The 14,320-nt window shown below is 43.1% G+C and overlaps 1 protein-coding gene across 1 annotated transcript; it reads left to right on the top strand.

The window, feature by feature from the left end:
* Nucleotides 1-1,062: 1,062 nt before the first annotated feature.
* LOC132396882 (zinc finger protein 420-like) lies at nt 1,063-9,295 on the top strand. The gene is made up of 2 exons (XM_059974916.1): nt 1,063-1,365; nt 4,100-9,295. The coding sequence occupies exon 2, from the start codon at nt 5,083-5,085 to the stop codon at nt 6,700-6,702; it is 1,620 nt and encodes a 539-aa protein (XP_059830899.1). The 5' UTR covers nt 1,063-1,365; nt 4,100-5,082; the 3' UTR covers nt 6,703-9,295.
* Nucleotides 9,296-14,320: the final 5,025 nt, after the last annotated feature.

The following is a 14,320-nucleotide window of genomic DNA, read 5'->3' as shown; positions in this document are numbered from 1 at the left end:
CTTCATAATCGAATCCTATGACTACTGCATCCCTAATCTTCTTCTCTCCCTTCTGCACCACAGAACCAGGCTCCGTGCCAGAGACCAGATCACCGAGGTCATCCTCTGTCAGGTCACTCCCCACAACAGCATCCAAAACAATATAATGATTACTGAAAGGGATGGCCACGGGGGTGCTACTGTCTGAGCTCTTCCCATTATTTCCCTGACAGTCACCCATTTATTTAACTCCTGCAACCTTGGGGTAACTAACTCCTTGTAGCTCCTATCTATCTCCTGCTCACTTTCCCTAATCATCATCGAGAGCCCTAACACATATGTACTCCAATAATAAATTTTAATTCAAAATTAGACAGTTCAATACTATGGAGCTGTGATAAATACATCAGTTCTATTTCAAATCCTGTGTCGCAGGTCATGGGTCTGTCACATGCCCATTGTACAGTAGAGAGGCCACTCAGTCCAGCAGGTCCCTGCCTCTTTCTGTTCCATATCAGTACCTTTAAATCTACCTCTGTCGTTCATCTCATGACAGCTTGCAACTGGTCACCACTGTGGGTGAGGAGGTTTCCCTGAAATTTCCTGCATGATTTTCTGCAGACTGAGGTAGATGATGGGCTCACTGTGGTTTTGTCCCTGATATTCCTCATTCTTCAGGGCTCTGGGCCAACAAAGGATATCATAGACGGTTAAACTTCTGTGCTCTTTTCAACATTTTGGGTCATTTTCACTGATTTTGAAGGGATGTGTCTTATGCAGCTCAGTTGTTGCAATACACACTCAAAAGTCTACTATTGTCTGACAGCAGAATGGTGGGTAAATCTTGAATGGGTGAGGCTCAGAAACCAAAGGGAAAGCCAAGCAAAAGCCAAGGCTTTGGGGCGCCAGAAAGACAAGGGAAATGACTTTATCGGGAGGAGAAAGAAGGAATCAGACCAGGAGTATGTAGCTATCAATGAAAGATTAGCAACATTTGGAAACTGATTGATTGGAAAAATATTTATTTCTGCAAAATGCTGCTTAGATTCTGCCTGTCCTGCTGAGTTCCTCCAGAACTTTCTGTGTGGCTCTAATTTTCAGCATCTGCAGAATCTCGTGTTTTCTGTTTGAATTTGTAAGTGGGTTCAACTTTGACATCTGACACACTGAATGCCTGTTGATATTGAGTTAAAGTCCCCTCAGAGTGTTCCTAACTGGTTTTTGAACCTTATGGCATAGGGTAACCAGAGGTTGCAGACATGTACACAGTCACCTCAGTTACCCAGACTCCTCAGCGCTTCAAATGCGCAGGCGTGAGGGTCGCAGATCTTTCTCGAAATCGCACATGCGCTGATTGAACAAGACCCTCAGGAGGACCGAGAGCAGGTACGAACTGGGTTCCGGGCGGCGATTTCGGCGGCATCGGCGTCCACACCGCGACTGAGGGACAATTTCTGTGAATTTCAGACGCACTGTGGCGCTTCACCCCGGGACAGTCCCGATCCTTTTCCTCGCTCAGCCGCACGATCCGTATGCAGGACTCCGGCAGCTTTCGGTTGATGAACCAAAGTGATGGCGCTGTCTATGGCGCATGCGCATTGCTAGGACTGTGAATGCTGGACCGAGATCTCATTCGTGAGGGTTTCTGGGTAAAGAGGCAGCCATGGGTGACCATATCCAGTACATATCCCGCTAGTCCGTGTCCGTTTGGAAGTGCAGACGGAGCAAATGGGAGCGGATGGTTCTCCCAGTCACTGTCGAGCTCGAACTATCTAAATCCAAGGGTTAGGAACTATATTTTAGCTCCGAGTAAATTTCAGATGAATAAACTACCTTCTAGTGAATTAAATATCAGTGACGTCTGAGAAAAAAAGAAAAAAAACATTCCTTCCTTCAGAGTCAGAGAAAGTAGAGCACACCATCAGGCTCTTCGGCCATTCTAGTCCGCAAACTGCTTACTCCCATTGAACTGAACCGGGACTGAAACTCTGCATACCCTTACTATCCATGTACTTATCCAAACTTCTCTCAAACATTGATATAGACACTGTGGCCATCTACTGAGTAAATACAAATGCAAAACAAAAAAAATCACCCCATCTCTTTTGGCTCCACACATGGATTACTATTCTGATCTTCCAGGGGATCAATTTTGTTCCTTGCCATCATTTTGCTTTTAACATATCCAGTGCCACACACTCTCATGGGGGTCTCTATGTAGTGATTAATAAAACTTACCTGGACGCATCTAACAAACACTATCCCATATACTCCATTTACATTATAGAATTCGGAGTAAGTATGTGGAAAGTTGACATCACCAATGATAACAATCTTATATTCCTTGTAACAGTCTGCAATTTCTCTGCAATTTGTTCCTCGGACTGATGGATGGTCTGTAATATAGCCCTATGGTCATACTTTCTTATTTCACAATTCTACCCATAATGGTTGAGATGTGGTTGAGAGTTCCAGGCTGTCCTGACTGAACACTGCCATGACAGTTTCCCTGACACGTAAGTCCATCCCTCCCGCTCATGTCCAAAACAACAGAACTCTGGGATATTGAGCTGCCAGTCCTGCCCCTCCCGCAATCAAGTCTCACTAGTGACTACAACATCATAATTCTAGGTGTTGAACCATGCCTGAGCTCATCTACTTTTCCCGTGATACTTCTTACACCGGTCAGGATATTAATCACACCATGCTCAACTTTCTCATTCCTGACTTTGCCTGAGGTGGTAACAACATCTGTCTCCACAACCTCTCCACTAACTGTTCTGTCACTCTGGTTCCCATACCCCTGCAATGCTAGTTTAAACTCCACTGTGCAGCATTAGCAAACCTTCCCATGAGGAGATTAGTTTCCCTCCAGTTCAAGTGCAAATTGTCTCTTCTGTACAGGTCCTACCATCCCCGAAAGAGAGCCCTGTGATCCAAAAATCTTATGCCCTCCCTCCTACAGCAATTCCTCAGCCACGTATTAAACTGTATAATTTTCCTACTTCTAGCCTCACTAGCTTTTGGCATGGCCAGCAATCCTGAGTTGGCAATCCTAGAGTCTTGACCTTTAACTTGCATTAACTCTCTGAATTCACTTTGCAGAACCTCATCACTCTTCCTACCTATGTCATTGGTACCTGCTTGGACCATGACCTCAGGGTATTCAGCATTTCACTAAAGAAAGCTGAGGATTCAATGTCAAGGTGTCCTGCACTGTGGCACCTGGGAGGCAACTTGCCATCCAAGAATCACATTCTTGTCCACAGAACCTCTTTCCTGTACCCCTAACTAACGAAACTCCTATCACCGCAGCTCGCCTCTTATCTCACTTCCCTTCTGAGTCACAAGGACCTGACTGCTCTGAGATTTCTCTGCTAGGTCATCCCCTCCAAAGTGGTATATCTGTGTCGAGGGCTGTTTATCCCCTTTTCCCTTCCTGTCACCCAGTTTCCGGTGTCCTGCACCTTGGGGGTAACTACCTCTTTATATGTTCTCTCTGTCACTCCCTCAGCCTCCTGAATGATCTGGTTCTTGAGAAAATCACTTTTACTTATATCTCTGACTGTTCTGTACCTTTCTCTACACGAGAACTTGTTTTCTACCATTCTCTCTGGGTACATAAATGATATTATACCTTTGACTTAAGTAACAACTGACCTGTAGGTTCCACATCAAAAAATTGTCACACTCCGGTGAGAAAGACTACCTCCCTCCACACCATATTCATTGTCATTGCCATTGTGATATTCACCACTGCCAATCAACTGGGGGGAGGGGATCAGACTAATTAGAAAATCGCTAGGATCAGAAATGTATTATCAAGTACTCTTTGTAGCACTGTGGGACATGACCAGAATTTGAGATAATACTAATGGAGAGAGACAAACTGAGACAAGTCACAGATTGATGAAGGGCAGAAATGCCCATTCTGGTATGGGCAGGGATACAATCAGATGGTGAGTCAGGGTGCATGATCTGTGGCCAGTTAGAAGATGGGGAATTTCTTCAACTTGAGTTGAACTTGGTAACAATGTGATGTCAGAGCTCACCACAGACTAAAATCTCACCTGAAATATTCTCCTTCACCCATTGATGTCTTTTGCAAATATTTTTACAGGTTAGAAATGGCAGAAAATTTGAGTATGGGAACCTCAAACACAACACCACATCTGTTTTGCTGTTTCTGTCCAGATATTTAACGAGTGACCAGATATCTTCTTGGCAACACCAAGATGAATATGTGTCTCAACCCAGCTGGAAACGTACTTTGTGTCTGAAGTGACCTTTTCTGTTGTAACTCAGTGTAACCCACTGGAACAGGGGTGCTCCAGCATTTATTCACTGGAGGTCAGTTTTCAACTGCATTGATTATGCAAGGGATTCAAAACGCCTGATATCTGACTTTCTGAATTGCTAGAAAATTGATCACAGTGAGATATCATTCTCCTTCTCTCACTGTATGAAGGGATTTACTCACAGCTTACCTGCAGTCACATCAGTGAGTTCACAGTGGGAAAAATACCACTCACCTGCTCTGTGTGTGGGAGGGGATCTCAGTCATCCAGCCTGAAGATACATTAGCAATTCACACCGTAATGAAATGCTCCACGTGTTTTGACCATGGGAAGCAATTCACTTTGCAAATGATGCTGAAGATATATCAGAAAATTTACCAGTGAGAGAACACTGACCTGCTCAGACCATGGGAAGAGATTCAATCACTCATCCCATCTTGGACACACCACTGAGTTCACCAGGGAGAGAGATCGCTCAACTGTTCTGTATGGTCGGAAGAGCTTCACTCGGTCCTTTGAATAGCTGACACATGAGTGAGTTCATACTCATTAGAAGCTTTACATCTACTCTGAATGTGGGAAATCTTTCACTCAGTCATCTCACTATTGACCCAGCAAGCAGTCCACACTGACGAAAGGCCATTCACCTGCTCAGACTGTGGGAAGGGATACACTCAGTCATTTCAGCTGTTGGTACACCAGTGGGTTCATAGGTGAGAGAGGACATTTGTCTTTTTCTGTGTGTGGAACGGGATTCATTTCATCGTCTTTACTACTGGCACACCAGTCAGTTTACACTAGGAGGATGCCGCTGACCTGCTCAGACTGTGGAAAGGTATTCACACACTCATCCACGCTACAAAGACACCAGCGAGTTCACACTGGAGAGAAACCATTCACCTGCTCCAAATGTGGGAAGGGATTCACTCAGAAATCCAACCTTGTGTCACATTACCGAATTCACACTGGGGAGAGACCGTTCACCTGCTCTGAATGTGGGATAAGTTTCTCTCAGTCATGGCAGCTGAAGGAACATCAGCGAGTTCACACTGGAGAGAAACTTTTCACCTGTTCAGATTGTGGGAGGGCATTCACTCGGCCATCAGAGTTGAAAGTACATCAGCGAGTTCACACTGGGGAGAGGCCGTTCAAATGCTTAGACTGTGGGAAGGCGTTCACACACTCATCCACACTACAGAGACACCAGCAAGTGCACACTGGGGAGAAATCATTCAGCTGCTCTGACTGTGGGAAGGCATTCACTGACTCATCCATGCTACAGAGGCACCAGCGACTTCACACTGGAGAGAGGCCATTCACCTGCTCAGACTGTGGGAAGGCATTCACTCAGAAATCCCACCTACAGACACACCGGCGAGTTCACACTGGGGAGAAACCATTCACCTGCTCTGAATGTGGGAAGGGATTCACTCAGTCATCTACCCTTGTGTCACATTACCGAGTTCACACTGGGGAGAGGCCGTTCACCTGCTCTGAATGTGGGATTGGATTCTCTCAGTCATGGCAACTGAAGGAACATCAACGAGTTCACACTGGAGAGAAACCATTCACCTGCTCAGATTGTGGGAAGGAATTCACTCGATCATCAGAACTGAAAGTTCATCAGCGACTTCACACTGGGGAGAAACCATTCATCTGCTCAGACTGTGGGAAGGCATTCACAGACTCGTACACACTACAGAGACACCAGCGAGTTCACACTGGAGAGAAACCATTCACCTGCTATGAATGTGGGAAGGGATTCACTCAGTCATCTACACTTGTGTCACATTACCGAGTTCACACTGGGGAGAGGCCGTTCATTTGTTCTGAATGTGGGAAGGCATTCACTCAGTCATGTCACCTGAATGAACATCAGCGAGTTCACACTGGAGAGAAACCGTTCAGCTGCTCAGATTGTGGGAAGGAATTCACTCGATCATCAGACTTGAAAGTACATCAGCGAGTTCACACTGGGGAGAAGTCATTCACCTGCTCAGACTGTGGGAAGACCTTCACTCATTCGTCGAATCTGCAGAAACACCAGTTGGTTCACACTGGGGAGAGGCCATTCCCCTGCTCTGAATGTGGAAAGGGATTCACTCGGTCATCTCACCTACTGATACATCAGTTAGTTCACACTGGGGAGAGGCCGTTCACCTGCTCAGACTGTGGAAAGGCATTCGCACACTCATCCACACTACAGAGACATCAGCGAGTTCACACTGGGGAGAAACCATTTTCCTGCTCACACTGTGGGAAGACATTCGCGCATTCATTCACGCTACAGAGACACCAGAGAGTTCACAGTGGGGAGAGGCCATTCACCTGCTCAGACTGTGGGAAACAATACATTTGCTCATCTCAACTGAAGGAACATCAGCGAGTTCACACTGGGGAGAGGCCGTTCACCTGTTCTGTGTGAAAAGGGGTTCACTCAGTTAATGCAACCGAGAGGCATACCAGTCAGTTCAAATTGGGGAGAAGCCATTCACTTGTTCTGTGTGGGAAGGGATTCACTCAGTTCTGCATCCTACAGGCAAACCAGTCAGTTCACACTGGGGAGAAGCCATTCACTTGCTCTGAATTTGAGAAGGGATTCACTCAGTTATCCCACCTGCAGACACACCAGTGTGTACACACTGAGAGGAGGCCATTCACCTGTTCTATATGGGGATTCATCAGTGATTCAAGTTATAGGCACACCAATCAGTTCACACTGGGGAGAGGCCGATCACCTCCTCAGACAGTGGGAAGGGATTAATTCAAGTCATCTCATCTGAAGGAACATAAGCGAGTTCACAATGAGGAGATGCAGTTCAACAGCTCTGAATGCAGGAAGGGATACACTCTCTCAGTCCACTTGAAGACACAACAGTGAATTTACACTGAGATAGTTTCTGAACGTGGGAAGGGATTCACTTGCTCATCCACAATTGTGGCGCTTTACTGAGTTCACACTGGGGAAAATATTTACGTAAGCTACGTGATGGATATTTAATCATCACAGTTGGAGACTCCAGAGGCAAGTTCAAAAGTGATTTATTATTGACCTCTGCAATTATTGCTGCTGCTCATCATACCCAGTGCTGCACCCTGGTCACTGGGCAGGAGAGTAGTTTCTTCTAGTGACACTCACCTTTTATGGGACTGGAGTTTAGTATTCTGGATCAGTGAGAAATAAATCAGTTCTATTTTAAACACTGTCTCAGGTACCTAATGAATTTTCAACACATCCAGTGCACAGTAGGGAGTCAACTCAGCCCTCTCCCTGTGGTGATCAGTGGGTGAAGAGATTTACATTTCCTGCTGAGTGTAGTTATGTCTGACCTAGGTTTTGTCCCTCAAATCTCTAAGCCAAGGGTAAATGACATTGGAAGTTAACCTCCTTATTCCCTGTTCATGTCAAAGTTATGGGTCATTTTCACAGCTTCTGAAGGGTTGCGTGTCACAAGCCGGGTTGTTAAAATACATCACTGTCCTACAAAGTCTGAAAGCTGAATTTGGACAACAAGTTGGATATTTAATGGAGCAGGTCAGAAACCAGAGATGGTCAGCACAGGGTAGATGTTGGGGCTGTGGGCAGTGGTAGGGGTAAGAGCATATCAGGAGCAGGGAAATGGAGGGCGGGTAGCAACAAATGACAAATAGCAACATTTGGCAGTTGATTGAATAAAAAGGTTGACTTTGTCTGTTGAAACACTGCCTGTTGATAATGAGTTTATTACTTGAGGGCACTTGCTGAATTCTCATTAAAATGTTGACAGTATTGTTGCCAATTGGCAGAAGGGAGGCAATGCTTGTGAACACTTTCACTGGCATTGTTCTTACCCAGAAATCTCTGAGCATCACAGTGTACTTTTAGTGTGAATCGAGTGTACAGGTGTTGAGAGTCTGTTGGATCTGACTGTTTAATTTTAATTCTCATTTTCTTTACAGTTTAACTATTAATTATCTGCTTATATTTTAAGTAGTGTTTAGAAACATAGAAAACCTACAGCACAATACAGGCCCTTCGGCCCACAAAGCTATGCCGAACATGTCCCTACCTTAGATATTACCAGGAGTTACCCATAGCCCTCTATTTTTTCTAATCTCCATGTACCTGTCCAGGAGTCTCTCAAAAAAACTCTTATCGTATCCACCACCGTCGCTGGCTGCCCATTACCTGCACTCACCACTCTGCATAAAAAAACTTACCCCTGACATCTCCTCTGAACCTACTTCCAGGCACCTTAAAATTGGGCCCTCTTGTGGTAGCCATTTCAGCCCCAGGAAAAAGCCTCTGACTATCCACATGATCAATGCCTCTCATCACCTTATACACTTCTTTCAAGTCACATCTCATCCTCCGTCACTCCAAGGAGAAAAGGCCAAGTTCACTCAACCTATTTTAAAAAGGCATGTTCCCCAATCCAGGCAACATCCTTGTAAATCTCCTCTGCACCCTTTCTATGGTTTCCACATCCTTCCTGTGGTGAGGCGACCAGAATTGAGCACAGGACTCCAAGTGGGGTCTGTCCAGGGTCTTATATAGCTACAGCATTACCCGTCGGCTCCTAAACTCAATCTCACGATTGTTGAAGGCCAATGCACCATATGCCTTTTTAACCACAGAGTCAACCTGCTTAGCAGCTTTGAGTGTCCTATGGACTTGGACCCCAAGATTCCTCTGATCCAACACACTGCCAAGATTTTTACCATTAATACTATATTCTGCCATGATAGTTGACCTACCGAAATGAACCATTTCACACTCATCTGGGTTGAACTCCATCTGCCAACTCTCAGCCCAGTTTTGCATCCTGTCCATGTCCCAGTGCAACCTTTGACAGCACTCCACACTATCCACAACATCTGCAACCTTTGTGTCATCAGCAAATTTGCTAACCAATCACTCCACTTCCTCAAGGAAATCTGCAGATGCTGGAAATTCAAGCAACACACAGAAAATGCTGGTGGAACACAGCAGGTCAGGCAGCATCTATAGGGAGAAGCACTGTTGATGTTTCGAGCCAAGACCCTTCGTCAGGACAAAGGGTCTTGGCCCAAAACGTCGACAGTGCTTCTCCCTATAGATGCTGGCTGACCTGCTGTGTTCCACCAGCATTTTCTGTGTGTTCCTCCACTTTCTCATCCAGGTCGTTTATTAAAATCACAAAGAATAGGGGTCCCAGAACAGATCCCTGAGGCACATCACTGGTCACCAAACTGAATGCAGAATATTAACTGTCTACAACCACTCTGCCTTCTGTGGGCAAACCAGTTCTGGATCCACAAAGCAATGTCCCCTTGGATCCCATAACCCTTTACTTTCTCAATAAGCCTTGCACAGGGTACATTATCAAATGCCTTGCTGAAATCCATATACACTACATCTACTGCTCTACCTTTATCAATGTGTAGTCACATCTTCAAAAAATTCAGTCAGTCTCATAAGGCATGTCCTGCCTTTGACAAAGCCATTTTTATATGCATAACAGTGTGATATAAAAATATAATTCTGGAGCTTTTTTGTACTTCATTAAGTGACTAAGTGTTTTCTGATAGGTTGATTTTTAAGGCAATGTTCACTAAGTACTTTCTAATTGCATTAATGGTATCTATAAATTTGAATGGAATTTTTCTTCTCTTTGAGTATAAAAGTAGTTGTTTTATGCTGAGTGCCATATCTTTGACTTCTCTCTTCAAGTAGGAGACCTTGTTACTGCTCCTTTCCTGTTCTATCAACTTTTAATAAAACTATCCTGAAGCAACAAGTTTTATGCTTCAGTATTGATTTCTAAAAAGCCTTGATTTAAACACCGAAGTCGTGTCATTTGGCATGGTTGGCAGGATTTAAAACTCGGCACAATCCCAGACAAATGGAGAATTTTTGGTGTGCAACAAAAGGGGTAAGAACATTCTTTTATCTTCCAAATTATTGGGAAAATAAGAACTAGTTTCTTTGGAATTCCATCAGAATCAGGTTTAATATCATTGGCATATGTTGTGAAACTTAGCGGCAGCACAATGCAATACATGATAAATTTAGAAAAACACTAAATTACGGTCAGTATATATATATTTTAATAGTTAAATATGTAGTACAAAAGCAGAAATAAAGAAAGTAGTGAGGTAACTGTTCATGGGTTCAATGTGCTTGGGAAATCAGATAGCATAGGGGAAGAAGCTGTTCCTGAATCACTGAATGTGTGCTTTCAGGATTCTGTACCTGATCGTTGTTTCTGATGGTAACAATGAGAAGAAGCAGTGCCCAGGGTGTTGGGATCCTTAATGAGAGATGCCTCCGTTTTGAGGCACTGCTCATTGAAGATGTCTTGGATACTACAAAGGGTAGTGTCCAATGTGGAGCTGTCTAATTTTACAACTCTCTGCAGCTTACTTTGTTCCTGTGCAGTAGCTCCCACGCCATACCAGACTGTGATGCACCAGTTAGAATGCTCTGCACGGTACATCTGTAGAAATTTCTGAGTGTTTCAGTGACATACCAAATCTCCTCAAGCTCATAATAAAATACCATCACTCTTTTGCCTTCTTTATAGCTGCATCGATTGCCACAGATAGTTGTGGGGCTAAGTGTTTGGGTATACAGGTATTTAAGGCAAAGGTTCGGAAGATTCATGATCAGTCAGGGCATGAAGGGTTACTGGGAGATCAGCTTTAATGAAATGGTGGAGTAGACTCCATGGGTCAAATGGCATAACTCTGCTCCTATATGATCTTTTGGTTCTAGTTCTGACTTTTACATCATAAAATGTAAATTAGGATTGATGACTGACTGCTGCCTTTTTTAAAAGAAAATCTGTTAAAAAAAAGATATGAAAGCTGATAGAGCCATGTAAAAACTAGTAAAACACCAAATAAATATGCAAACCAAAAAGACAAAAAAATAAATTCTACATGCTAGCGGGAATGTATTAAATTTGGGTTGCAGAACAACATGTTAGAATTTCAACTGCAAACTGTTAAAATGAGCTAATGATCAAATTAATAAAAAGTATGAATGAATTAAGATCGAAAGAAATTTGTGAAACCTTATGAAAACTCCTACTTGGATAAAACATTTAAGCTGTATGAAGTTAATGAAAAAGTCTGGATGAAAAATACCTAAAATGGTAAGTTTATGAAGAAGTCATGTATAAGTCTGGAAAATGACTCTACTGATTCAAAGATAAGACTGTTTGGTTTGATCAACTGTGAGAGAGTGAAAGTTAACAAGACGAGGAAAGTATTCACTAACGGAAAGGAATGGCCAACTTGCGATAAGCTACAAAAACAGCAAGATAGGACAGCAAAATGTAAAGAACAAGATGGTCAAACATGAGGAAATCTGCAGATGCTGGAAATTCAAACAACGCACACAAAATGCTGGTGGAACACAGCAGGCCAGGTAGCATCTATAAAGAGGAGCACTGTCAACGTTTCGGGCCGAGACTTTTCATCAGAACAAGATGGTAATTTAATTGAAGTCACAGACACAAAATGCTGGTAGAACTGCGTTTGTGTAGCTTTAAATTTCCAGCATCTGCAGAATCCCTTATGTTTTTAATTCAATCAAAATGTGTTAATCTTAGAAACAAATTGAAAGCACAGTCGCCACTTCAAGGGGAAGGCCTCACTGGTGATGATACAGTTAGTGCTCTGCCCAGGGAATCATCAGACAGACTCCCTAAACAGTTTCACCATTTGAACTCAGGAATTACTGGAGGGACCTGACATAGAACCTGCATCGACCCCTAGCAACTCAAGTCAGGATGGCAGTGATGACACAATAAGATTGAAAGCATTGTCACGGCTTACTCCAGTAAAGACCAAGGGAGTGTAGACATATTGGAATGAAGATGAAACCATTGTTAATCATTCTGACAGGCTGTGTCACTGTCTGGTATGGGGATCTAATGCACAGGACTTGAAAGAAGCTGCAGAGGGTTGTAAATTTAGTTGGCTTTATCCTGTGTACTATCCTACAAAGTGCCCAGGACATCTTCAAGGAGAGGTGTCTCATAAAGGAAGATTCCATTATCAGGGCCCTCCAGCATAGGAGGTACCATCAGGTACCTGTTACCATCAGGTAGGAGGTACCAAAGCCTGAAGGCACACACTCAGTGATTCAGGAACAGCTTCTTCCCCCTCTATTATCTGATTCCTAAATGGACATTATCCCCTAGAACACTACCCCACTTTTTAAATATATATTATTTCTGTCTTTGTATGATTTTTAATCTATTCAATATATGTATGATGTGATTTATTTATTTATAATTATTTTTTTAATATTATGTATTGCATTAACTGTTGCTGCTAAGTTAACAAATTTCGCAGCACGTGCTCGTGATAAACCTGATTGTGATTCAATGTATTGACAAGCTCGTGGCAGATTATCAACTATTGCTTAACCACTCAACAACCTGCTGAAGGACAATAAGTACTCAGACTCCTAATGAAGAATAACAGAACACATTTTAAACATTGTGTACTGCATCTGCATTAAGAAACTGATCAAAGATCTGATTCTGTACAGAAATGACTCATCAACGATTGAAACAGGAGTTCAAATGGTTGTTTCTGAACTGAAGTGCTGGCTTCTGGAAACATGATTCCCTGTACCTCTGTGCATAAGACAAAACTAAAAGATTTGATTGAAGCCTGTAAATTGGAAGGAGGATGATCGCCTGATATCTATACTGATTTTTGATAAGCTTTTGGAGTTGTTCATGATTTTAGAAACGTATAGAGACAAAGAGGTTTCTAATTGCTGCAGAACCCCAATCAAGAATGGCCAACTAGTACAAGATCTTATGGATGACATACAACTGCTGAAAAATTGCTGTGTTAAAATGAAAAAGCCACTTCAAAATGGCTACAAGTGTAAGCTGTGGAAATGCATTCACGGAGAAAATTGCAAAAGAAGCGGCATGGGAAGAAATAAAGGAAATAAAAGAAGTACCAGCAATATATACAGTAAATCTGGCAACTGGAATTATAGAAACAACGTTGAACTCTTGTATCACAGATGAACAAATGATTAACTGGCCCAGAATACACTATATAGGACACATTGGATTGCAAAAGATGGTTGACAGATTCTCTTAATGGTGGTGGAATCCAAAGTTCAGGACTTAAATCGACCCTCTGAGTGAAGAACGTTCCCCTCATGATTCCTTTAACCTTTTCATGGTTTCCAAAGAAGTACCGGTTGGGAGGTTAATTGGTCATTGTAAATTGCCCCATGATTAGACTAGGGATAAATTATAGATTGCTGGGTGGCACAGCAGGAAGCGGCTGAAGGACTTACGCTGCACTGTATGGCAACAATAAATAAATTCCATTTGCCATTTTTCCAGCTGGTCCAGATCTCGCAACCTTCCTCACTGTGCACTATACCCCGCTTTTTCTATCTCCTGCTGTAATTTGTAATCCACATCCCATCTGCTGTTTGGAGGCCTGTATAGAACTGCCATTATGGTCCTTTTACCCTTGCCATTTCTTATCTCAGCCCGTAGAGACTCGACACCTCATGATCCCATGTCAACCCTTTCTAATGATTTAATATAATTTCTTATACATAGGGCCCCTTTACCTACTCACTTATCTTTCTGATACACCATATATCCTTGGATGTTCATCTCCCGATGGCAGCCATCCTTTAGCCAAGTTTCAGAGATGTTCACAACATCAGACTTGCCAAACTGTAGCTGAATTTCAAGATTGTCCATTTAATTTCTTATGCTGCGTGCATTCACATATAACACTTTCAGTCCAGTATTTGTTGCTTTTTGTTTTAACTGCACCTCACCTCTATTGTCCTATAACTCACCCCACTGGCTGTGATTATGCCTCCCTCATCTCCTGCCTGTCCTTTCTATCATCTCTGTTGCACACTATCTTTGATTTAATTCTGTTTTCCCCTTCCTCAACCCTATCATTCTGGTCCCCATCCTCCTGTCAAATTAGTTTAAACCCTCACTAACAGCTTCATTAAACTTACCTGCTAGGACATTGGACCCCTTTGGGTTCAAGTGTAACCCATCCTTTTTGTA

This window comes from Hypanus sabinus, chromosome 7 (assembly GCF_030144855.1).
Source record: "Hypanus sabinus isolate sHypSab1 chromosome 7, sHypSab1.hap1, whole genome shotgun sequence".
NCBI lineage: Eukaryota > Metazoa > Chordata > Chondrichthyes > Myliobatiformes > Dasyatidae > Hypanus > Hypanus sabinus.
This window is presented reverse-complemented; position numbering and strand designations above follow the sequence as displayed.

Excerpts from the sequence above, each read along its gene's own strand:
- LOC132396882 (XM_059974916.1), top strand. The coding sequence starts at position 5,083 with ATGCCGCTGACCTGCTCAGACTGTGGAAAGGTATTCACACACTCATCC.